The sequence below is a fragment of the Peromyscus maniculatus genome, chromosome 12 (assembly GCF_049852395.1).
Source record: "Peromyscus maniculatus bairdii isolate BWxNUB_F1_BW_parent chromosome 12, HU_Pman_BW_mat_3.1, whole genome shotgun sequence".
Classification (NCBI taxonomy): Eukaryota; Metazoa; Chordata; class Mammalia; order Rodentia; family Cricetidae; genus Peromyscus; species Peromyscus maniculatus.
This window is the reverse complement of record NC_134863.1, coordinates 19,918,608-19,944,655: the sequence shown is the minus strand read 5'-3', so window position 1 is coordinate 19,944,655 and position 26,048 is coordinate 19,918,608. Positions and strand designations below refer to the sequence as shown.

Here is a 26,048-nt window from a genome sequence, read left to right as displayed (position 1 = left end):
CTAGATATTGTAACTACAATTCTTACTTGATAACTGTTTGTGTTGTATATAATCTTACATGTTAAAGTTGAAACCTTCCTTTTTAATTAGACAAAAGGGGGAAATGTGGAATATTCCTTTATTGCTGTTATTGGTTTAATAAAGAAGCTGACTGGCTTATAGCTAGGCAGGAGAGATTGGATGGGAGAGCCAGAGTAGGAGAATTCTGGGCAGAACAAGGGCAGAGTTAGAGAGGTTGACAGAAAACACAGAGGGAACAAGACATGCTGGAGGTCAGATAAAGCCATGAGCCATGTGGCAATACATAGATAGACAGAAATGGGTTAATTTAAGTTGAAAGAGGTATTTAGTAATAAGCCTGAACTATCAGCTGAGTATTTATAATTCATATTAAGTCTCTGTGCTGGTTATTTGGGAACTGGTGAGCAGGAAAGAAACATCCACCTACAGTAAGTTATGAAACAGGAGTACTCAGGGGTTCTGTAGACCCCAAGATTAAGAATATTAAATGACACTATGGGACATAAAAATATTCCCAGATAAACTGGCATTTGTCTTAAATTTTGGATTTGTTGGAAAGAGAGGGGAGAAGGCATCTTTGCAGTCCAGGAGAGTGTGATCTGTCTTGCTGCACCTGAGAGATCCAAGGCTGGGTGTTGGAGAGAGGCATAAGCTTGGGTAGATTTGTCATGTGGGACTGTGATGTAGCAGCAATGTGAAGGCCCTTTTAGGCCAAGCTAGTAATGACGATAGCTTGTAAATACAAGTGAAAAGTGTAATAAGGAAGCTTATTACTGTTTTATGTAACTTGTATAATATAATTTAAAAGGAAAATAGAATAAAGCAGAAGACAAACATACTTGTAGACCTTAAAAATTTATTTTTGTTTTATGTGTTGGTGTTTTGCCTGTGTATGTGTGTCTGTGCACCATGTGTGCAGTACCTGTGGAGGCCAGAAGAGGGCTTTGGATCACCTGGAACTGGAATTACAGGTGGTTGTGAGCCACTTTGTGGGTTTTGAGCACCAAACTGAGGTCCTCTGGAAGAGCAGCCAGTGATCTTAACCATTGAGCCATCTCTACAACCCCTATTCACAGATTTTAAAGACTGATAAAATAAGTATTGAAGAGTGCCTAACTTCTTACCAAATAGTCCTTTCTAATGTACATCACTAAACAAGCACTAACCTGGCATGATAATTGAACCAAAATTGATGAATAATGTCTCATCAAGTCAATGAATCATGTAAACGATGTTTCATGCTCTAAAACACTACAATTGTTCACTTAAATATTCACCATTTTGCTTTGATATTAATCTAAATATTAGCATATCTTTCACAATAACAGTTTATTCATAGTATTCAACCTGTTTTAGTTCCTGAGTTTAAATATTCAGGATATGCTCTGGTTTTTTGTTTTTTTTGGCACAATTTTATGAGCTTTCAAATTAAAATGGTTTGTAATGTTTATTGTAACATATTAAAGCCAAGGAGAAAGAAATAAATGAAAGTAAGGTTTAAATTTGAAATTGCAAGCAGAAAGAAGTGCTCAAATTAAATTCATCAATGGTTATTGAATTCATTCTCACGTCCAACTTGACAAATTTGGTGGCAAATCTTATGTGACTTACAGATTAGAAATAATACTTAATAAACTCAAAGATAATATATGCAAAATGTAGGGCTAGAGAGATGGCTTGCAGTTAAGAGCATTTGCTGCTCTTCTGGAAAAACAGTTTGGTTCCTAGCACCCACATCGGGTGTCTCACAAACACCTGTAACTCTAGCACTAGGGGATCCAACATGCTTTTCTGGTCTCCTTGGGCACCCCGACACATATAGCACACACATACATACACAGAAATAAAAGTATGTCTTAACTACATTCATATACAGTATGTAGCATCTAGGGAAAATTATCAATCAGTTGTATGGGTTACTTCTCAGGCTCTGGGCCAGGAGGTATGGACCTCTCCTTCAGAGCACGGTAGAGAGAAGCAGTGAGCCAATGGGATTTCTGTGGACACAGAGACACCTCCAGGGTAGGACTGATTTTCTGAAGGTTGTTTAAGAGCTCAGAAAATTAAAGTGGGAAATAGAAGCGTAGTTGGGAGGAAGGTATTATGCTGGTGCAGGTGGGGTGAGAGGTAGGGGTGGGGGTGGGGATGGAAGCAGGTCAGATGTACAAGCTGGCAGAAAGAGAACCCATTGAACTGCTGAGTAGATGGGGCTGGAGCATGAGGAGATAGAGTTGCACTTGGTCCAGATTTCTTTTTTGCAGCCTCAGTAGCTTGGAAAATCAAGGTTAGGTCTTCAAGGAGACTCTGCTGGGAAAAGCAAGGTCTGGGGAAAGGACTGTGTAAGAGTTAGCACAGGATTTAGCCTTGACAGCTGCTGTGGTTAGTGTTTTTTGTCAACTCAATGCAAGCTAGGGTCATCTGGGAAGAGAGAATTTCAATTGAGAAAAAATTATCTGCCAGATTGTTCTGCAGGCAAATCTGTGAGGCATTTTCTTAAGTGATGGTTGATGTGGGAAGGCCAGGGCACTGTGGGCAATGCCATCCCTGGGTAGGTGGTCCTGAGTGGTATAAGAAAGAACGCTGAGAAAAAAATCAAAGAGAGCAAGCCAGGAGCATGGTCCATGGTTCTTCCATGGTCTTTTACTTCAGATTCTGCCTCTGGGGTCCTGCCTTGAGTTCATGCCCCGACTTTCTTTATGATGGACAGTAAGCTGTAAGGTGAAATAAACCCTTTCCTCCTCAAGTTGCTTTAGGTCATGGTGTTTATCACAGCAATAGTGATCCTAAGTAAGACAAAAGCCAAGGAACTAAATAAAACAGAATAAGTAAACAAAAATAGTCAAAACTTTGACAATTTGAGCCAAGGAGATGGAAGTCAAAGGAGTCATCAGCAGTAATCATATTGCCTTGGAAGGTACCTTCACCTTGGCTCCTCCCCCTGGCAACTCTCCTGCTCTGATGTTATCACAAAGGTCCTAAGTGGTCAAACCCATTGGGACAGAAATTAGAATGGGTCCTTCAGATATGGTGCACTCCAGGCTCAACTAGACTCCCAGGGGGATCCAGGTCAGCACTATTTTCTACTCATCATCTTTCTACTGTAGAAACATGGTGCTAATTTACCTTCAATGTCCCCACACTCTCTCCACAGAGCCTTTGCCGCCGAGGTCTTAGCAAAGCATTCCCTTCTTGGGAAAGACCTCTGCATCCTTCATTGTCTCCTGGTCCTTTTTGGTTTTTTTGTCCTCCTCTCTCTCCCTTCCTCTCCCCCTCCCCTGTGCCCTACCCCAGTGGTGGTGGGACGATGCCTCACCTAACTATATATGTCTGTGAAACATATTCAAAGGCTAAGCGTTACATTCTGTAAGTGATTAGTTCTCCTTGAAGCCCCAGTCCACGTGTTGTGTGCTTTGCACAAATAACGTCTTCTCAGAGTCTCAGTCCCTTATAGTTCTTTTCATGGGGAATTACTAAGATAGTAGATATAAAGTAACTATACTTTAGATCAAAGTTAGGATATTTTGTTTATTTAATTTAGCATATGGAACTTAAAGCATCATGACCATAAGTGAAAACTAGAGGTACGCCTTGCATCTAAGAGAGAAGAAAGGTTTTCTAAATCATCACCCTGCCCCTCTTTATCATTACCAATTCTCCGAGACTGTACAAGAGTGAACCCTTCTTTTCTCTTGACAGTTATGCTATTTTAATCATTATAGTGATACGATGGTGACATTTTAACTTTGTTTTGTAAACAATCCCTGATGAAAGTTGTTTGGGTTAATTTCATAGGCTGATTTGGCTTTCTGAGAGTTGTCTCTTCTGAATCCTGATGTTCTTTCTTCCTCACTCCATCTATTTTCTCCCAGCTCATCTGAAATCAGACGGTAGTGGTTCTCCATCCAAGGCTAATAATAATAATAATAATAATAATAATAATAATCTTCATATTTTAAAACAATTCAAAACCACACATACATAAAAAAAGCCAAATGTAAAGAAGGTACCCTTGCTCCCGGCACTTCCCCCATCTCCGTCTCTGCTGCCTCGGAGTGTCTGCCCTCCGTACTTAGGAGACATTAGTCTTTGGCCCTATTATCCACAGCGGATAATGCTCAGTGTAATCACAGCAAATGATTTGGCATGTGCATCGATATGGAAATGGGTTTCCAAATGCACAGTAATGTATCCTTCTAGAATGCATCATCCTTTTCAATGTGCTCCCCCAACATAGTTCCTTTCAACTGAGAAAACCTCACGGCCTCTATTGGAAAGCTGGAGTGCCTCTTCGAGTTCAAGCATGAGGACTCTTTATAGGTAGTTGCTATAGTTATTTATGGAAGTGAATATTTCTTTAAAGGAGGAAAAACACTGTATTTGGGGATAAGGAGAGAAGATTTGAGGTAGATGCTGTCTAGTTTTATGCCAACCCGATACAAGCTAGAGTCATCTGGGAGGAAGGAACCTTTTGGCTGAGAAAATGCCTCCATTGTACTATAATAATAAGTAATATAATATGATAATAATAAGATTGTACTATAGGCAAGACTATAGGGCAGTTTCTTAATTAGCAATTGAAGAGGGAGGTCCCAGCCCATTATAGATACTGCCACCCCTGGGCTGGTGGTCCTGGGTTCTATAAGAAAACAGCTTAAGTGAGTCTCGAGGAGTAAGCCAGCAAGCAGCATCCCTCCAGGGCTTATGCTTCTAGATCCTTGCCTTGCTTTAGTTCCTGCCCCTACTGCCTGAAGAACTGTTTTATGGAAGTACAAGTGAAATAAACATTTCTTCTCCAATATTTTTTGACTATGGTGTTTTATCACAGCAACAGTAACCCTAACCAGGAAAAGACATTTTTAGGTTTCCTGCTTAAAAGGGAAGTAATAATCGGACAAAACTAGAGGAAACGGGGAAGCTGAACATCCAGCGATATCCACGGGCTCAGAATTTGAAAATAAAACTTAACTGTAGAGGTCCAGCTCCGACTTGTCGAAGGGTTCTTAGGGCGAGGAGAGAGGAATGAGGAAGTATTAGATAGAAATATAGATGGAGAAAAAGACAGAGACACAGGGTAGCTCAGGAGGGCCCTGGGTAAATACGCAGTCGCCCAGAGTTTTATTCTAATAGGCTTTTAATACACTACCAAGGGGAGAGGCAAAAGACCTCCCCCTTTCAAGATCAAAGCACAGTGTACAGCCAAGTGTAGACTCTTCAAAACACCTGGTAACCACACCCCTGGCCAAATCATCTTATTATGCAGCCCTGTTGGGCAAAGCAAGCTCAGATTCTCTGACCTTGAGTAAGGCCTTACTGGGGAGCCTCTGTGGGCCCCCACACTTAACAGACTATCATGTATGAATCTTTTCACCTAAATGGTTCTTTTTCTTCTGCCAACATGAGGGTGATGGATCAGCTTCCAAAAGCCTCGGGAGACAAAGCAGGAGACTGTGAGGACTGTGTAAACAATGTTGATGGTGGGAGGAAGGTGAGCATTTCAGAATGTCAGAATCCCACGACCAGAGAGAAAGGAAAATATGGGTGGGAAAAAGCTCCAGCCAAAGACAACAATGAAAACCCCTCAAAGATCCCTTTCTGCAACTTGAAGATCCAGGGAGAAAGGAGCAAGAAGGAATCCAAGGAGTGGGCAACACCGACGCTCCTGGGGGCAGACCCAGCACGGAGTCAGCACTGCTGGTTCTTTCTCATCTGTCCTAGCATGTTACAAATGACTCAAATAGTTTGAAGGTGCCACGTCAGCCCCACCTTTACTCATTCATCCGTGTCCCCGCTGACTCACAGGGGAATCTGGAATATACTTATCCCTTGATTACTCTGTGTTACACTCGAAGTGGTGAGAATGCCAGCCTACTTGTCCTAGGACAGAACCTGGGGAACTTACAGATAACATCGATGCACTGCACACCAGCCTGGAATCCAGGAAGTCCAAGGTTAGGATGCTGGTAGAGTTGGTGGTTAGTGAGGGCCCCTTGCCTGGACTCTGATCAGCTGTCTTGATGTAATTTCATTTTTTTTTTTCTAGGACAGGGTTTCCTCTGTGTAGTTTTTTTGGTGCCTGTCCTGGATCTCGCTCTGTAGAGAGGGGGCCAAGTAGCTCTCCAGGGTCCTGTTTATACGGATACTTGTCCCATCCAGGAGAGAACTCTGCCTTCAGGGCTTACTCACTCCTCCAAGTCCCCACATACAAACACCACAACACGGAGGATTAGATGTCAATATGAATTTTGGGGACCATAGGTATTCAACCTATAGCACTTCCTTCATCTAGAGGCAGATATATAAATGCATGGTAGACATGAATGAAAAGCACTGAAGATACTATTAAGATTCAGAGAAGGTTTCTCAGGAAATGCTTTACCTAGGTTTGGAAAGATAAGTAAGCGTTTCGTAGGTAGAGGGTGGAGTGAGTTGGGGTGGGGGGAAGCACAGGTTGTCTAAATCCTAAGGCTCCATGAAACTGTCTCTTTTCTTCTTTACCACAGCCTGAATCACTTGTCAGTTCATGCAACTGGCACAACTTAGGAGGTAAAAATGAAAGATACAAGTGAAAGACGTAAAGAAGAAAGAGAGAGTGTGGCAGGGAAAAGCAGGGTTTGCATTTCTTAGTTCAGAGGTTGGGTGGACCACTCTGTCTTCATACATTTTCTGTTCAACTACTTTGTATTTCATCCATGCATGAAACCTGCAGTGATAAAGAGATAAAACAAGCTAGTTGTTACAGATACCGACTTTGGAATGATGCTCTTGCAAGCTCACATGCAAAAGTCCTCACCTCTCTGAGCTGCAGGCATCTCGTGTAAAAGGAGGGCATTGGCTTAGAGGATACCTAGGGCCCTTCTTGACTCTGACATTGATGCCAAAAGGAATGTGGTATTCCTGAATGATCATCAAGGAATGATGTTGTGGTCCAATGTTGAGCTCTCCAGCATGAGAGCTAGAAGGCATCTTAAAGACTTTTCTCCAAGTCTCTTCCTCTTATAGAAGAAAAATAGGAGCAGAGTCTTAACCCTCTCTGCTACATGTAATAACAGCTGTTAATTGTTTATGGTGATGTTTATCCAGAAAGCAGGAAAAATGTTTCTTGCAGGAAGGAAAATCAATTCCATTTGGTATTTTAAACTGAAATAAATTTCAGGTGTTGTAAAAAAAGACCTAGAACCATTAGCATCAGAATTCAGGGCCTAGAGATTGGAATGTCGGAGATGCTTCTGTGCAGAACAGCAGTCTGGGTCCGTCTGTAACTCCAAGATGGGCTTTGATTCCTTAACAGGTAGCACAACAGAAACTCTTCTCACTAAACTGACCATGAGAGATGAGAGAGAAGGAGGAGAGAGACAGAGAGAGAGACACACACAGAGACACACAGAGAGAGACACAGAGAGAGACAGAGAGAAGAGACAGAGACAGAAAGAGAGGGAGGGAGAGAGAGAGGGAGGGATAAACACTTTTTGAAACATTAATTTTTAAAAAGATAGTAAATATAAAACACTTTTTTAAAAAAAGATCACAAATATAAAAATCTAGTTGTCTTTTTATTTTTGGTCAGTTGTTTAATGTAGTATCATCACAATGTAGTTGGTCATGAACTTCCAAGTCCTTGCGAGTAATGGCCTTACATTAATGCAGCTGGAGATCCATTATGCTGGTGTATGCTCTTGCTGTTATTTAATTTCACTTGGCTGAAATTAGTCATTAATTATTTCCTCACTTTTTAATAGCAGATTGCTTTTTTTTCTTTCACCAGCGACAAAGCTAATTGTTTTATTTCTCCATCTCACTTTGCCCGTGTAGCCACGGCCGCTGTGTGAATTGGGACTTGGACTTAAGTATGAACATGAAGCAGGAAGGTTCCCACCAAAGAAGAACAAAGGTGATAATGAATAAGGCTTTGCTATCGCCAACCACGCAAACAACATACTGTGTGTGTCAGCCAGGCAGCATGGAGAACACATTATGGAGGGCGCTTGTTGCTTCATAGTTACCATTGCCCAGGCCTTCACTAGAACTTCTGGTTGCGTTTGCTAAGTGAAAGGAGCAGAGACCTGAAACAACTTACTGTGATGCAGACAGCCCAGCCCCCATGAAGGAATGCACGCAAATGTGCGTTGCTGTCCTGAGGGTGGTCATGGTGCAGGACACCTGGTAACTGAACTGAGAATCTTGCTTCTAAGTGGTTCCTTGTTCTAACTGGTTCCTTGACTTGAGGAAGCTTGTGCTGGACTCATTTATCACTTTTTTTTCCTAATATAAATTTAAACTGCAAGATTTGTGGATTTTTTTCCAGCTTTGAAACTACAATTTAAATGCTACTAACACACAGACTGATAATATATTCTCTCCATTCCACATGCTAGGTTATTAATAAATATTTAGCCCAGTAAATGAATGACAGATATTGGTTATATTTGTTAGCTGTTTGGGACTGGATATCTAGTATATATGAAAATGTACACACACACACACACACACACACACACACACACACACACACACACGTGTGTGTATATAATCAAAGTAGTAAACATGTTGCTCTCTGGAATTTTGAAGGGAGAGAAATACAGGGTGAGGAGGGAATGGTTCTATTCAAATATCTATGTTCTTTTGAAGGCTGACTTTTTGATAGGATTCTTCAGGCTAAGACCAGATATACTTTTGTTCAGTTGTTACCACCAGAAACCAAGAGCTGAGCTGGTTGGTCTTCATAATGATCCCAAGTAAATTCAAGCTTATTTCCTTTGTATATTATTATTTTATCTCGTTATTTTTCATTACCACAGCAAAAAGGAACACTGAGCCGAAAAACATCACTTCTCCAGATCTTGTTTAGATTGATTATTTCAACCTATGTCAAGTTGAGACCTAAACATTAATGAGATTGACAGATCCCATTTTAAGCAGGCATTATGCCAGGATAACAGATGGATCCTGGAACTGTCGGTTGATGGCTTGTGTATAATTCTCTCACATTGTCAAGTGGACGTAGTCCTTAACAAGAAATGTCAAAAATGTTTGTCAGTTGGTTTCCAGATGCCTTACCCATGCATCATTACCCTACAGCAGTACTCTGCAAGTCTCTTCAGATTCCTACCAGTCCCCAGAGAAATCACCAATAAACCACATGGACAGGTAAATCATGCCTGGGTGACTTGCTTGCTTTCCTGCCTTGGCCAGCCTCTCATAGCCTATTCTTTACTAATGACCTGAACCATTTCTATGGCAACTACCATTCATCATTTTCTTCTTAGAGAGAGTGTTCTCACATTCTCATTCAAGGAAGAGAGAGTGGGAACCTTAGAAATAGTAAGTAATCAAAATGTGTTTCCTGTCTGAAAGGCCATCCCTATTGTTCACAACTTTCTCTCTCTCTCTCTCTCTCTCTCTCTCTCTCTCTCTCTCTCTCTCTCTCTCTCTCTCTCTCTCTCTCTCATCTCCCCTATTCTTTCCTCTGCTGTAACTAACTTTTTCTAGCCTCAGGCTGTTTATGGAGGCATTGGCTGCTTAAAATGGACACTTGAATTCAGGCTCAGAGACACTTGAACCTAGACCTTAACATTTATGGTCTTTTTCTCATAATAAACCACGAGCACATTAATTAGCTCTCCTCCTGCCTCATGGTGTTCTTGCTACCTCTGGCAGATTATTGAAAACTCAGTTTAGTTTATGCCATTAGGATTAGTGATTGATGCCTCCCATTTGCCAAGTAAATTGGCTTTATTGCTGTTAGAAAGCATTATCTCATTAAACTCATTATTTTATCATGAGGTAGTAAGTAAAACAATGTTATTGTTTGAATATGAAACATCCTTCATAGGCCCATGTATTAAAGTCATGGTTCTTGGCTGCTGGTGCTATTTTAGAACATTTTGGAAACATTAACAAGTAGAATCCAGCTGGAAAAAGCAGGTCACTGGGTTCTTCCAGTTTCTGTCCTCTGTCCCTCTGCTTCTTGTCTACCATGAAGATGTGAACTGCTACAGTACAAGCTCTTCTGGCCAGGATGTTCTGCCTAAGCACATGGGGCTGAGCAACCATGCGTTGAATGCCCTGAAACCATGAGCTAAAATAAGTCATTACCCCATCAGACTGTTTCAGGCAGGTATTACTTAAAAGATGATATAATGTACCTCATGTATAACACACTCTTCTAGAAGCTGGAGATGCAATAGTGAGCAAACATGGCCTTAGGAGACTTACATGCTGGTGATGTGTGAAATTAACACTTTTAGTGGAGATAATGAATCGGACACTTCTTCCACCTTATGGTGAGTACCAATTTATAAGGATGAATATGCTTCCTTAAGAAATGGCCAACTGTTGTTTATATTATTCAACTATAAAAGATGGATAGTAAGAAAATGATGGAGCACAAAGACCAGGCCATAAATCCTCTATATTGATACTCAGCTCTCCCAGAAGCCTAGGATAAGTATATATAATAAACATATGTGGCTGGGAAATGGCTTAAAGTAACTATGAGGTAATGCATTGCTGTTAATGAATTCCAATTATGTGGATTATTTATGTATATTCTAGGAAGAAACAAAGTTATAAGCATGTAACTGCAGCAACTCTAAAGGCTGAGAGAAAGATCACAACTTCAAACCTGACTGTACAACAGTAGGAAGCCCTAGTACACACTAACTAACTAACTAACTAACCAATCAGTCAACCACCCAACTAACTAACTAAATAACCAAACAAACAAATAGTAAATAAATAAAACTATGCTGTAGCAATGGATATAAATATAGATACCTTGTACAATGAGAATACCAGAATGTCAGGTCAGTCTGAGAACAGGGAACCTAGTACTGTCTAGTCCTTGGCATTTGAAATAGCTAAGTGCTAGGGTACCAGTCCATGTCTATGTTTCAGGTTCTTCATCTATGAGTTTATCATAACTAGATCAAATGATATCTGATTAACACTTTCAGGAAGCATTTCTTTCTTGAAATATGTTCCCACAGTGTGGTGAGAAGATTAGCCCCTATTCTAGGAGAGAGGTGGGACTTGAAGGCTTCCAACCTTGATTTTTCAATGCACACTAACTCAATACCACATTATTATGTAATAGTGAGTGAAATCTATTTGAATTACTGGTGGTGTAACGTATTTGTATTTATTATGGTCTCTGCCTCTTTCCCTGTCCCCTTTGTCACCGTAATTCACATCTTGTGGAAAAACCTTAGAAACAACAACAACTTCTTACATTCAAGAGTACTTTTGGCATCTTGTGTGGCCCCCAGGTCTAGCCTTGTGAAGCTAAGGCCTCAACAGCTAGCATGGTGTGTCTCCTGCAGGCAGCTTTCTTACCACCATCAGTCTTACGCGCTGCCAAGTCTTAGTTCTCCCATTTCACTGATGACAGCCTGTCTTATATTTTATAATATCTTTTAAATATCATTTCTGTTTCTATCATCTTTAAGAATTGCTATGCTTATATAAGGCAGATGTTATATTTTAGTAATACTTTATATTCTCTGTGTTTCAGGTTGTCAATCTTTAAGATAGATATAGTCATAGTACTAACCTCAGACAGTTTTGTGAAGGTAAAATTAATTCAAGCATTTGCAATCTTTATTATAGTGTACAGCACACAGTAGGTTCTGAGCACTAGCTCAGGAGTATTATCATTATTTGTAACCATGATGTCTTAGTCAATGTTATAAAATAAAGACACATAAGGACTTATATACCAAATACCGTTAATTCATCCAGTATGTTTTATTGGTCAAGAAACTCTGTTGACTTAAAAAATGACTCAGGAGCCAGTTTTTGTATTTTGTAGTAAGAATAAGAAACAGAAAAGGGATATATACATAAATAATTATGATGTCCAATAAAAAATAAGAGAAGATAAAGATCCCCCCTATTCTCAATAGAGTATGTTCATAATTAGGGAATCAGGGAGGCTATAGGAATGAGACAAAATTTTAGTGAAGTTTTCAGAAAACTCTAAGATGTGGCTATATATGTGTTCAAGGTGCAGTAAAAGCATTCCAGTAATGGCTATGTAACCTGCACAAAAGTAACATCTAGAGAGTTGCTTAGTACCATGATAACTATGTTTAGAAACTAAGCTTGGAGATGAATGGAAAATTCCTGAATGTAGATTGTAGATTTTGCATTCCATTTGATTTATTTGGATTTAATAAGGCACCTTGTTGTTTAGAACAGTGAATAAAAGGAACAATGGATCATGAAGTAGGAGGCTGCTTTCACTTTTGTTCACTCTAGATGGGTGTGTGTGTGTGTACAAATGATCCTGGAGAAGACAGGTTGCCCCTGCTTTTAAGACAAGAGCTTGAAGCTTGCTTCTGTTCCACAGTGGAGCTCATAGGAAGTACCCACTTCCATTTGAGTTCCTTCACCTGTAACCAGGTCCCAGGTGGAGCTCCGGGAGTCCAATCGGTGAGAAAAAGGAGGGATTGTATGAGCAAGACCATGTATGTATTGTATGTTGAGACCATGATTGGAAAATGCACAGGGACAAATATCCAAACTAGTGGAAACACATGAACTATGAACCAATAGCTGAGGAGCCCCCAACTGGATCAGGCCCTCTGGATAAGTGACACAGTTGAATAGCTTGGTCTGTTTGGGAAGCCCCCAGGTAGTGGGACCAGGACCTGTCCTTAGTGCATGAGCTGGCTTTTTGGAGCCTGGGGCCTATGCTGGGACACTTTGCTCAGCCTGTGTGAAGGGAGGAGGGGACTGGACCTGCTTGGATTGAATCTACCAGGTTGAGCTGAATCCCCAGGGGAGACCTTGCCCTGGAGGAGATGGGAATGGGGAGTGGATTGGGGGGAGGGCAGGGGGAGAGCGGGAGGAAGGAGGCCAGGGGAATCCGTGGCTGATATGTAAAATTAGATTAAATTATAAAATTAAAAAATAATAAAAAAAGTCAAATAAATTTTGACTTGAGATTAGGACAAAATTTCAAGCCATGTCAGAAATGGCCCTAAATTTATTTCTACCATCTTGTACCATATATTTTTTGGGAAGCATCATTCTCAGCATTGATCAATATAAAATCAAAGTATGGACAGATTCTGAAAAGCATTGAGGATACTCCCCATCCTGCAGTTTCAAATGGTCATCCAAGATTTAATTTTTATGTAAATAATAAGCAACTCTGTCTTGTTAGTATAGACATTTTCTAATGTCTTTAAAATTATATTATACAGAAGAACTGTTTTTGAAATAAATTTGTTTATGATTCAAAGAAAATAATCACCATTAAGGTCATCAGGTATAGCACTATTGGGGAAAATGTGAATTCATCCTACTACTATAGAGATCAATATGGATAGACTTCAAGAGATTAAACAATGGAATTACCATATGATCCAGGCAAACTATTCCCGAGTATACTCAAGGGAATAAAGTCTGAATACCATAAAGATATCAGCACATCCATGTTTATCACAGCAGTTGTTCACAGTCATCAAGTTACAGAATCAGCCTTGATATTTATCAGCAGATGAGTGGATAAGAAAACAGGGCATATGTCAGGGATTCTTAAACTTTCTTGACATACAAATCCTTTTGCCCCAAAGTGTTTTATTTTTTTATGAGAAACTAGGTATGTAAATAAAATAGGCAGACTAATCACATGTTTACTGGTAGCTATAAAGAAATTTGTTTTAAAATAATTATTTGACATATATGTAATTTTATCACTAATGATGAAAGAAATTTTTCTTACTGTGATGGATGTCTATTTATTTTTAATCAGTAATATATCTTCATTTGTTTGTTTGTTTATTTATTTATATTTTTACATCCTGACCAGAGTGTCTCCTCCCTCCTCTCTTCCTAGTCCCTCCCTCCTTCTACCTCCCCTTCTCAGTTTCTCTTCAGGAAAGGGCAGACCTCCCGAGGATATCCACCAGCCATGATACATCAAGTTGCAGTGAGACTAGTGCCTATGTATTTTTACACAAAGAATTAAATCTTGGCTGAATATTTAATGCCATGGGATGCAAAGCATCCTCAACAATTTTGGAGTCAATCAATATTTTGAATTTCTAATCATCAATCAATGCCGAGGATGCCACTTTGCATAAATTCCTAGTACAACATGACAGATGCATGTTCAAAAATTGTTAGAGATTCTGTCCTGATCCCACATCAAAATTCATAAGATTTTTTTAAGGTTAAAGTCAAGTCATCAATTCAAATATTAATTTTAAAAATTAAGCATTCTAGGGCTGGGGCTATAGCTCAGGAGTAGAGTGTTTGCCTCCCAAGTATAATGGATGCCCTAGGTTCAATTCCCCAGAACTTAAAAAAAATCATAACACAGTACAAATCAAAGAAATAATAATCTGAAGTTTGCATGCCAAGGGATGATGGTAGGAAAATATTAACTGTAGTCTGTTTACTGTAATTAAGGCTCGGATAATCAATACAAGCACTGTGACTGAAAACAAGATTCTCAAACCTGAACCATGATGTTTCAGGTAGCGTCGGTTGATGTTTTATGGCACAGTGAAGTGTACATGTTGTGTGTTTAGAACCAAGGCTGCATATTAGGGAAAATAAGCCAGAGGGAAAAGGACAAAGATCATGTTTTTTTTTTTCCCCCTCATACTTAAAAATCTAGAATGGGGACTATTTACGGGTGGAGAAGGGCCTGATGGGAGGGGAAGAAGGGCCAGAGTCACTGAGGAGTGTGGATGACTAATGCACAGAGATACTCTCTATGCTCTAAATATCTTTAAGGGATAAATACATTGTGAGGGACATATATCTCCGTGTGACATGCTCTTACAAAACAATGCTGCTCTCTGCTTCCTACACCCCTGAAACATTGAAAGTACACCTATGTTGTATAATTCTCCAAATCTTTGACCTAGGCATGTATTCAGAATCTACAGATTAGATAACATTAGTTTATGGTCTCTGTGGTCTGATGCTCTGGTGTTTGCTACATCCCAGGAAGTCACTCACAGGATAACTTCATGATGAGAGTCCATGTCTTGTTGAGTCATGTGATGATAAAAATTGGTAGTCGGCTCAAGGCACTGGCAAACCTCAGGATCCCCTCTGAATCACTAAAATATTAAATTATAATCAGCCCCGTGTTCCTTGTTGGGAGTACATTTTATTTCCTTTCTGTGTTTTGGAAATTGGGGTGGAAATCTACTGTGAAAAGAGCCTCCTCTTAGTTGTTGTGGGTGAGTAGTCCCTCTGTCTCCTTCCTTAGCTCTCGCAGGTATCTGAGTCTTCTGCATTTGTTTTTATGCCCGAGAAAAAGATTGCCGTTTGGAGGAGTAATATTTTCTTAGGGAAATTTGGGCAATTAAAACATAGTCAGTATATAACATTTTCCCCAATTAAATATTTCATATACGAACAAAACACAGTGTAGGCTTGAGAACAGCATCCCGCGGTATTTTGGCCTTTTGAGCCTTCTCTACAGCCTGAAACAAGAAAAATGCAAGCCTTGCCACTTCAAAAAAGGGGAGGGGCACATTTTTGCATTTCAAAATATATTATATCTATAAGGTGCCTTCCCACCCTTTGGGAACTTTCCTTCTTTGTAGATGTTGGAAAGAAGGTAAACAGAGCACCTTGGGACACCCCGGGCCGGCGGACGCTTTGTTTGAAGAACTTTAGAAACCTCGGAACCTGCAAGGAACATTGCTGGGGTGGAGGCCATAGGGGACACCCAGTCTGGATGGCACAGCCCCGAACTCATGCCACTCCACCTGAGAAGCAAAACAATCACGGGGGTGGAGGACGATGTCGGAAGTCTGTAGGGAGAAGAGGGGAGGCAGACACCTGAGAAGTTACTGCAGCAACCAAGAGAAGCCCACATCATGACCACTAAGCAGGATTTGTAAATCCCTCTGCTTTGGGGAGGGCAGCATGCTCAGCTCAGACACCCCAGCCTCCTCTAGAGCTTCGGTAAGCAGTCCTGGAAAATCGGAAGGGATTGATGCGCCGTTCCAGTCCAATCCATTTTCTAGTTTGCAGGGGAAAATCCGGTCCGGTGTTTATTTTTAGCAGCGCTTTCCTGTGACCGAATGCTACTGCTTTCGGGCTGGGATACTGAGGACCTTATTGGGGAGAGAAGCCAGGGCGGGCGGGGGAGCGGGAGGCGGTGAAAAAGGGAGGGGGAAGACCTGCGCATGCGTGCCAGCGCCCATGCAAATCTGCTGTACATCCAGAGCAAAGTGGGATGATCTGTCACTACACCTGCAGCACCACGCTCCGAGGACAGCTCCTGCTTGCAGCTTCCAGACTCAGGTAAAAAAAAAAAAAATACAATTCCAAGCGGCCCTGTGAATGCTTTTCAGTAGCAGATATGCACAGCAACCTAACCCCTGTAGAAGCAATCTGCTGCTGCTAAGTGTCCTTTGGTAGCTGATCGCAGCTTCAAGGTTTAAGAAATCCCATCTTTCAGGAAGCCTGAAGGGAAAGAAGGAAGTACGGGGCGGCGAAATCATCAGACTGCCTTTCCAGATTTGGGGATCTGAAGCGGGCCCACATCTTCCTGCCAACTTCCATTGAACTTCCCAGCACTCTAAAGGGACCGAAATGGAGAGCAAAGGTATGTGACTGTCCCCATCGGGGCACTTCCCGCTGCATGTGCTTGTGTCCAGGGCAGCCCTTCGGCGAGGGGACTGCAGTGCTCCGGAGCGGGAGGAGCATCACACCAGGTCGATAGGAGGAGGATATGCTATGTCCGTTGCTGCAGCGGGAATGTGGCAAGAAGGCCACTAACTCCCACAGCGTGGAAGGCAATGTTTAATACTCCCATCAGTTGCGTAGTGAAGTAGGATGAGTTTCCCCCCCCCTCGGGGGGGGGCGGGTGAGATGGAGAAGATACCCTCCCAAAATGGAGGGGGAGGAAAGATGTGTTGGTAAAACGATTTCTTTTCTGTATAATGGATGGACTGGAATAAATCTATTCTGTTTGCTTTAGGATTTGCTGATGGGCACATTTATAGCTGATATCCAATAATGCATTGCTAAAAAAAATGTTTGAATTTCTCCACCCCACCCTACAAACATGGTGTTTCTGGGTGTGTATGACCACATTCGACTGCATTTTGAATGGGTAACAGATAAAAAAAATTGTATCTATTTGAGACGGCATGCACAGGAACTGACCTCTAAGAAGATCAGGGTACGGAAGTACTGCTTGGCTCTTTTGGGCGCGATGCCGTTCACTAGTTTTGGACATGCACACATTAAAATTCCCCTCATAAGCAAATCTACAAAATGTACACCCACCAACTGCTACATGAACTGTGGTAATCAACTTCTGGTTGGCATACCTAATGCATATAAACAAAGCAACCATTAACATTGTAAGTTTGGATGGCATTTGGACTTTACCCCCATCTGTACAGGTCTCGTCCCCTCCTTAAAATGCCCACTAGATTGTGAGGACGCTGAGTGATGTGGCCACATACCCAGTAGGGATATAGGATGTATTTAATTCTGGTGAAACCAGAGAAATGATGTCAACTTTTATGAAACTATATTCATTACCCAGGACTGGAGAAGCTATATTTGAAGCAAGGTTTTATTTTTAACCAGAATGTCAGTCACTGTGGCAATGTACTTAGGCTCAGGGAGTGGTGTTGAACTACCTATTTCTGGGCTGATTAATGAAACTAGAGTGTTGATGATAGCAGCTATCTGCCCAGTATGGTTTTTTTTTTTTTGAGTATTTAATTAGTTTTATTTGAGTATTTGTATGTTTTATCATATTTGTATCTAGGGTAAGCATTGGCACTGTGGGAAGAACTGAAATGATGTGGATAAAGATGAGCTGGCAGCTTTCAGATGGGGCAGATTATTCTTGTGACTCGTTGGTGGGCATTTCCTTATCTGACAATGTACATATAGAGAAAAAAATCCATTTCTCTAAATATACATAGCATATTACAAAATCTGTTTTAAAATGAAAATCCAATCTTTCTTAAATCATAGATTAATGTAATATTCCAGTTAGTTAAACATTTCTTGGACATAGAGTTAGCAGCAGAGAGTATCATTTTTACTATGAAACTGTTTTTCTGCTTAGACGACACCTGGTATTTGGCCATTAAATCTGGTTATTTGGCAATGGTTCTTGGTAACATTTTTGCCTTTAATTTATACAGCAATTATTGGCCCATCGTAAAATGAAGATGTATCTCTCAGCAATATATTGTATTTTCTTTTATTGCCTATAGGGAATGCCGCCTTCTTCTGAGAGTTCCGGGTGGTTTATATTGTCTAATAATAACAGTAGACTTCCAGCCTTGCTTCCAGTCTGGGGAATTCAGAAGGGAGAGAGAATTTCAGAAATAGACCTGGGAGGAACTGGGCCAAAAGTTCTATGTTAAGTCAGACAACAGTGATACAGTGGATCACAGCTCTGCTAAAAAGGCGACGATAACTCTTGCTATGAGCCAATATTGTGGTCATTTTGCAGAGGCTTCATAATTACTTGTAACAAAGGAGCAAATGAAAGTCTTGATGAATTTTAATTCCTGGACTTTACAAAGCTGAGCTGTCCAATTATCAATCATGCTGACACTAATACTTTTTAAGTCAATGCAAGTGTCATGCTAAAAAAAAAAACAAAAACAAAAACAAAAACCTGCAGCTAACTTTAAATGTTTTTTTTCTAGAAGGGGAAAGGAGCATATTAATGGGTAGTTGCATCTGTATTCCATTGTAGTTGGAATATTTTTTATTTTTTTTTATGCCATGTAACTTCTTCCCCAAGTATAATTATAGGAAAATATTATTAAACATAAGTATTGGAACTAATTTTAAAAAGAGTCAAAGAATCATCACAGGATTCATTTGACTGTGCAATAGTTTTCCATACCAGAAAACAGTCTAATGTCCCATTTAGACGGGAATCCTGTCACGAGCATCAGGCAACCTTCACATTACCTTTGCTGTTTGAAAAGCAGACTAGCCAAGCAGCTCTCTGAGTAACTCCCTTATTCACAAGTAAGATCAGTTCTACTTCCTCCCTTACTACTTTACATCACTTCCTGTCATGCAGGACAAAGAGGAAAGTAGTTCAGTTCAGAGTCAACTTCAAGGATCTTTGAGTATCGTGGTAATCACATTGTCTCAAAGACTGAGTGTTTGGAGTATCTTTGACAGAAATTGTGCCTCACTATTTCCGGGGACTAGAGCCGCTCAAATAATGTAAACTGTTTTAACATTTAAACTTGTGGTTCAGAAACTTTTTTGCACTCCAGAACCTCTTGGTATGCTTCATAAACATTCTCACGCAGGGTCCTAGCCAAGACAGTTAATTAGAATGTTGGATTGGAACAAAGAGGTGCACTTTTTTTTTTTTTAATGTCTCAGGTGCAATGTGTTTGAGAACCACTCATCTCGGTGCTGGATGATAAATCGTTGTTTGCAGTTACATTTAGAACTGCGGGAGGCTCATCTTTTTTTTTTTTTTTTTTTCCTCAAGGCCTATTGAATAGACTGATTTCAATAAAACCCCAGGTAGTTTATATTCAGGGTTAAGTTTCAGGAGCAACGATTTAAAGGTAGCTTGTGTTTCTCTTCTGTTTCCCCTTCTCCTGATTGCATCACTTTTTTATTTGCTTAGATTCTCAACTTCATGCATGTTACCTATAAAAACACCTGTAGAACTTTTTCTAGATAGAGAGGCTTAGGCTGCACTCCTTGAGAATGAGCTTAACTGGCTGTGGGGAAGGATCTGTGCATAGTTCTTTAAAACAAAACAAAACAAAAAAGTAAAATTACTCTGTCTTAGTTCCTTTTCTATTGTCGTGAAGAGACATCAAGACAAAAACAGCTTACTAAAGCAATCACTTGATTGGGGCTTGCTTATGGTTTCAGAGGGTGAATCCATAATCATTACAACAGGGAGCTTGGCAACAGGGAGATATGATTCTGGAGCAGGAGCAGAGAGCATACACACAATTATTATCAAAGGCAAAAGAAAGGGCAAGAGAGAAGAGGGACACTAACAGGGAATGGCATGGGCTTTTGATACCTTATAGCCCATCTCCCCCAGTGACACACCTCCTCCAACAAGGCCACACCCCCTAATCCTTCCTGGATAGTTCTACTAGCTGTGGACCAAGCATTTCAACTATCTGAAAGTCTATGGGGGCCATTCTCATCCAAACCACTACACCCTCCAAGTGATGCTACTAGCCAGGCAATAACCGTTGATCTCAGACCTCAGCACTGTTGGTCTACATTTCAGGCACATGAACATCACCCCAGAGCTTGTTAGAGATGCTGAATATCAGGCTTTCTCCAGATTTATAATTCAAACCTGGATTCCATAAAAATCGTATGATCGTTTGTATGTGTGTTAAAGTCTCAGAACCATGTATCTTAATTGTGGAAAGCAGATTGTAACTGCAAGCATCTGCACACAGGGTAACTTAGTGGAGAAGCTTTGATTGAGACCATCCATTCTGTGTGGTCATTCTCAGTGTGTGGCCAGGTCCTAGACCTCTGCTGGCTTTGGGAAAAAGTGGGAAAGAAAGCCTTTGGCTTGTGATTTGAATCCTAAACAGACTTACTTTTAAGAACCCTCTCTGTTTTTACTCTAGCCATTTGCTTTCAGACTCCAGTTAATTTTGAACATTTATTCCCTAAAGTTCACTTTGAACTCCTGTTACATTACTGCTATTACCCTCTGGTTAAATGATGGTACTAGACTGCTTAAGCCAGGATGCATCTTAGCAGAGTGCAGGATGCTTCCACTGTGTTGCATCTTTGTTCCATTCTTTGATGCCACCATTCTGCACTGTCTTTCCTGACCACTGTGTTTAATTGCTTTTTTTTTAAATAGAGTGCTCTACACAGCCGAAATACCTTCAATATGGTGCATTCCTTACACCAGCAATCAAATGATATTTATTTAAACGAATATTTAATGAGTCCCTGCTATGTGCCCACCATGCTTAGTTCTGACAATCTAAAAGAAAACTAAGTTAAGTGTGATAGCTCATAGCTGTAATTCCAGCACGCAGGGAATAGCGACAGGAGAATCAGGAGTTTTTTGGATAGCCTCTACAATATAGTTAATTTGAGGGCAGCCTGGGCTACTTGAGACTCTGCCTAGGTAACAAAAACTAAGATGTAATCACTGACCTTACACACCTTGTTCTCCTGCCCCATGTCTTTGCTAATAATAGATTGGTGAGCCTTCTTGAGCCTTTAACATTTCAGCAGGTACCCTGGAGACCACCTCAGGAAAAATGCTTTACTTTCCATGGCAGGGACGCTGGTTTTTACATGCTGAGTCAAACGGACAATAGTCTTAAGCACCACTTTCATGTGTTGAGATTATTATAACCTGGGAGAGAGAAAGCTGACATCTCACAAGGGCACCCCAAAGCATCAGTTTGATACCAGAGCACAGAAGACAGGAAACCAACTCATTTTCCCAACAGAGACTTTCTCATGCCCTCTGGAGGAGAAAGGAAATGCTTTTGCAGTCCTTAGCTTAGCAGAACTGGAAAGTCATTTCGTGAAAAGTGGCTTCCTCATTAAATGTCAATAAGAATCAGAGAGATCATTGTGGTAGGAGAAGTCAAACCTAATATATAAGGTGGTGGAATAGGTACTGGGTGTAGGATGTACAGCTTCTTGTCCAGTTCTAGGGGTGTTAACTTTGAACAGATCTCTTTGCCTTTCTGGGACTCAAGATTTTTAAGTAGTATAGAGTGTCTGGCTCATTTGATTCAAATGCTTGCTGAATTGCCATGTTGTTCCAGGCATATGGCTCAGTGCAGGGTTGGAGATGTGTGTCCTGACTCCCATTCTCTGTGCTTGCAGCCGGGATCCACAAGCAGGCTCTGGAGTTGTTTATTTTAGACACGCTACTGCTCCATTCATCTTTCCGAGTCCTTGTAGGCTACCCAGGAGGCTAGCATGGGGAGTTCTACTGTAATTAGAGACCTTGAGAGAAGACTGAATGTTCCACCACTGTAATGCCTTCCTTTGGTTTCTACCTTGGTTTCTTCAAAAGAAAAGCCACTGTGTGGGAGAACATGTGAACACCAACTATGTTGTGTTCTCTTCTGAAAGCGGTTCCAGCTGACCAGCTGCCTAGCTGGGAATGGATTGTATGACTTAAGCAGTCTTTAGCAGATTTGTTATCCTCAGCAATTGTCCAGGGGTGCCCACTTTCTTAGCCCTACATTTTTATTCCTTCAAGCTTGTGAACTGCTGACACTATTAGATTGGTGTTATGTTATTATCTCTATCTATCTATCTATCTATCTATCTATCTATCTATCTATCTATCTATCTATCTATCTATCTACCTACCTACCTACCTACCTATATCTGTGTGTCTGTATGTGTGTGTGTATGCACATGTATGCTCTGGTATATGTGCAGCTCAAAAGATAACCTGTCAGCCTTGGTGGCAAGTGCCCCTACCCTCTGAGATATATCTCCATCCCTAGCCAGGCTTCTTGTGCCCACTAAGTGACTAATAGTGACTTATCACATTTGTTACTATTGGTTTCTGAATTTACTGCATATTAATGGCTGTAAATAACATCATGAGACATTTTGTGGTTTGGCAAAGGTCTTTGTATGGTATCTGCTTTAGAGCTCCATGATTACATGTTTTGACTTCATTTCATAGACACAACAGAGCATCGGAAGTCTAGTTTGTTTCTTTATAAAACAAGACCCCATATACCCATCCTCACCTCCATCCCACAGTATCAGAATTATAAAGTACAGTTTGTCATTGTGGAGTTAGCAGCAAGTACACTGTGTAGATATTACCAAGTAATCCTCACTGACTTCCATAAAGGCTTCATGTAGCAAAGGGGCTACTTTCGAGAACATTCTACTTTATTTACTTAATGAATTCCATGTGTTTATCTAGGGTGTTGGGGATAGAACCCAGGGCTCACTCAAGCTAACCATGGGCCACCATTGAGCCACACACCCCAGTAATTTGTAATGTGAACTTTCCTGAAATACCTGAATTTGTGATTAAGTAACTATTGATGCTCTAGGACTTTGTTTTGGGGTAGTTATGTAACATTTTTGTGGGTTGGTTGTAGTTGGAGATACATGATGTGGAATATCCATTGAATGGGTTTAAAACAATGTGTAAATTCTGCACCAGCAGGTTTTCTCACCTAGTAGCCACAGGGCACCCAGGGTACATGGCACTCAGCTGTTAATGAAGCACTCAGGAAGTTAGGTGTGTGATAGGGAAGTGGCATGGTGGTTCTTATGGAACTAGAGCCAGTAACTGTATTTAACCAGGAACACTGTAGGGCTCCTGCCTTAATTTTTTTAAAAATTATTCCTTAGCGTTAAAGAGAACATGGACAGCAAAGAAAGATTTGCTTCTTCTGTTACGGGCTTGGGATAAAAAAATAAATATGTAAAACAAATGACAAGAAACTGAGGCTAAGAAGACATGTCATTCATCTTATTAGTATCTTTGCTTACAGGACATGTTATAGTTTTTCTAGGACCTATGCATATAGACTAATTTTAATTTTTCTCATCTCCCCAGTTACATTTTAAAGTTCCCCTTTTTCTCCTCACAAATGTGAGGTTCTCACCTAGAGAAGTTAAGCTACTTAGCCTCTGTGATGCAACTGATTGATGGTACCTTGGCAGAAGTCCAAAAGGACACCTGTTGTCCTTTCTTACATCTTTTCCTTTTTCACTAGTGTGTAACCTGCTTGGATGTTTACCTAAAAGAGACTTCATCACTGAGGATTCAAGTCATGAGCACATTTCATTGAAAAGGGCTTTACACTACATAAAGGACGTTATTTTTCACTTAGGCTGGCCTCAAACTCACGATGGTCCTGTCTTAACATCCCTATGGCTGGTCCTATAGACATGGGCTCATGGGCTTTGTTTCTGTTCTGTTTGTGTTCAGCCAGACAAACAGCCCACAAGGATAGACAGCAGAAAAAAAAAAATCCAGAAGCTTATACAGGCTATTCGAAGGGTCACCAAATACAAAAAAAACTTTTCTGTAGCAACTAGGTAAGAAGAAGCAGCCATTCCAATCTCTGCCTCCTGGAATCTCCCCTGCCCCTACAATTATCAACCATGAGAAGCAGTCAGGTTTGTATCAGGGCCTCAAATACTGACTGTGTTCAAATAGACCAAACAGAAATTAGTACAAGGCAAACTGAGAGATTTCTCTCCCACTATTTGGAAACTGGAAAATGTAGATATGTTTCTGGCCTCAAAACATATTAAATTGTTGGGTTCTTTTGCTCCAATTTCCATTCACATTCTAAATTCTATAAATAAGATAATCACAAAACATCTTTTATATGATCACTCTAGTTGGGAGTCAAAAATCTGGGAAATTTGAAACCGCCTTTCCAAAGGCTCCTTTTGCATTTCAAAATAGTTCCACCATTCCCAGGACTACTTGAAACTGAATTTAGTTCAGTTCTGTGTTGTTGCTTCTCTAGGACTTAAGGAAGAAATATTTGCTGTGTGTCAAGGAGAAAGACTCTGCAAATCATGCTTTATTTGTGAGCTTGCAAATTCAAAATAAGATGATGTGGGGATTTTTACCTACAGGCCCTACATCAGCATCCGCATCAGCAGGCAAAGCGGTGATGCAAACACAGGAAGGCTCTCCATAACCCAAGGAAGGGAGGCGGAGCCAGCACAGGGACCATCAGCACCTGGCTCTCAGTGTCAGATGCTGGGTGGGGTGGATCAATAGGCAGCATTTTTGAGAATCGCTGTGTTAGATGTCCTGAGGTTGAGCTTTGAAAACTGGGTTATACATACTGGTGGGATGCTGGGGTTATATACTGGGTTTGGTACGTAGGGGTGTAGAACAAACATGCTATGTGTTCTGATGGAACAAACCAGAAGTCCGGTGTTCAAGTTCTGCTTCCTCTACTTATCCCATAAAGGACCTTTGGAGAAAAAAACCTTTGTAATTCTCAGAGTCCTGAACCAACCTTCCTGCCTTCGTTCCCACTCCTTCGCTCCTCTCCCACTCTTCCTTCTTCTTCCTCCTTCTCCTCTTCCTCTTTCTTCCCATTTTCACTCTCTTATTATAGAGAAACCATCTTGTCAGCTTTCTAATGTTCTGTTTTGATCCCTATGTGTGCTTTCTACAGAAAATGAAACTTAGTGGATTGTAGTCCAAATAACCACATTGATTTTAAAGATCCAATGTTGAGCTAGATTTTTTTTTAAGCAGGCTCTTACTATGTAGCCTCAGCTGGCCTGGAACTCACTGTGTAGACTAGGCTATCCATGGAGACACAGAAATCCACCTGTCTCTGCCTCCAGAGATTAAAGACATGTGCCACCACGCCCAGCCCTAAGCCAGCTTTTTTTTTTTTTTTTTTTTTTTTTTTTTTTAGATAATAATTTTAAAGACTGAGCTTTTGGTCATGTAACTGGGTTGACAATTGATTTTGCTCTGAGTGGGACACCACTAAGCCTGGTGGAATTATCATTTGGAATATTAGTGACTTTTAGGTTGTTGAGAGCAAAATACAGTACAGAAACAGCTTTCTCGAGGAAGGCTTTGTTTCAGCTCACAGTTTCAGAAGAATCTCTGCCAATCACATTGAGGAAGGCATGATGGGATAGCAATGGCATCATCTGATGCAGCAGGAGGAGTGTGAACAGTTGGGATCAGGCACAGTCCGGAAAGCAGAGAGTGCATCTGGAGCCAGGCAGTGGTATACTCCTCAAAGACCCACCCTAGTGATGTACCCTCCACAGCAAACCTACCCTACAGGCTCCACAGACTTTAAAATAGTGGTACCTGCTGGAGCCATGAGCTTGTTGGGGACATCTCCTGGCTTGGGACATCACATTTAGCTTTATGTGTGGTATGACCCTGAATTTGCATTGCTGGATAGTTAGGGAGACCTATGGAAATTGCCATGGCTTGGAAATTTGGAGGTCTAGATTTGAATCCTGACTCGTGTCTCAACTCATTATACGAGTATGATGTGGTCGTTTCTTCCCCTCACTTGGCTCTTCATCTCTGAAGCAAAGGAGCA

At 40.8% G+C, this 26,048-nt stretch overlaps 1 protein-coding gene across 1 annotated transcript in view; it reads left to right on the top strand.

Annotated features, from left to right (window-relative positions):
- Nucleotides 1-16,162: 16,162 nt before the first annotated feature.
- Nucleotides 16,163-26,048, top strand: part of Fgf12 (fibroblast growth factor 12) — a 524,714-nt gene continuing 514,828 nt past the window's right edge. The window contains exons 1-2 of the mRNA XM_015993290.3: nt 16,163-16,296; nt 16,454-16,600. Of these exons, the coding sequence (XP_015848776.1) occupies nt 16,588-16,600 (13 nt within the window). The 5' untranslated portion in view covers nt 16,163-16,296; nt 16,454-16,587. The remainder of the gene's footprint in view (nt 16,297-16,453; nt 16,601-26,048) is intronic.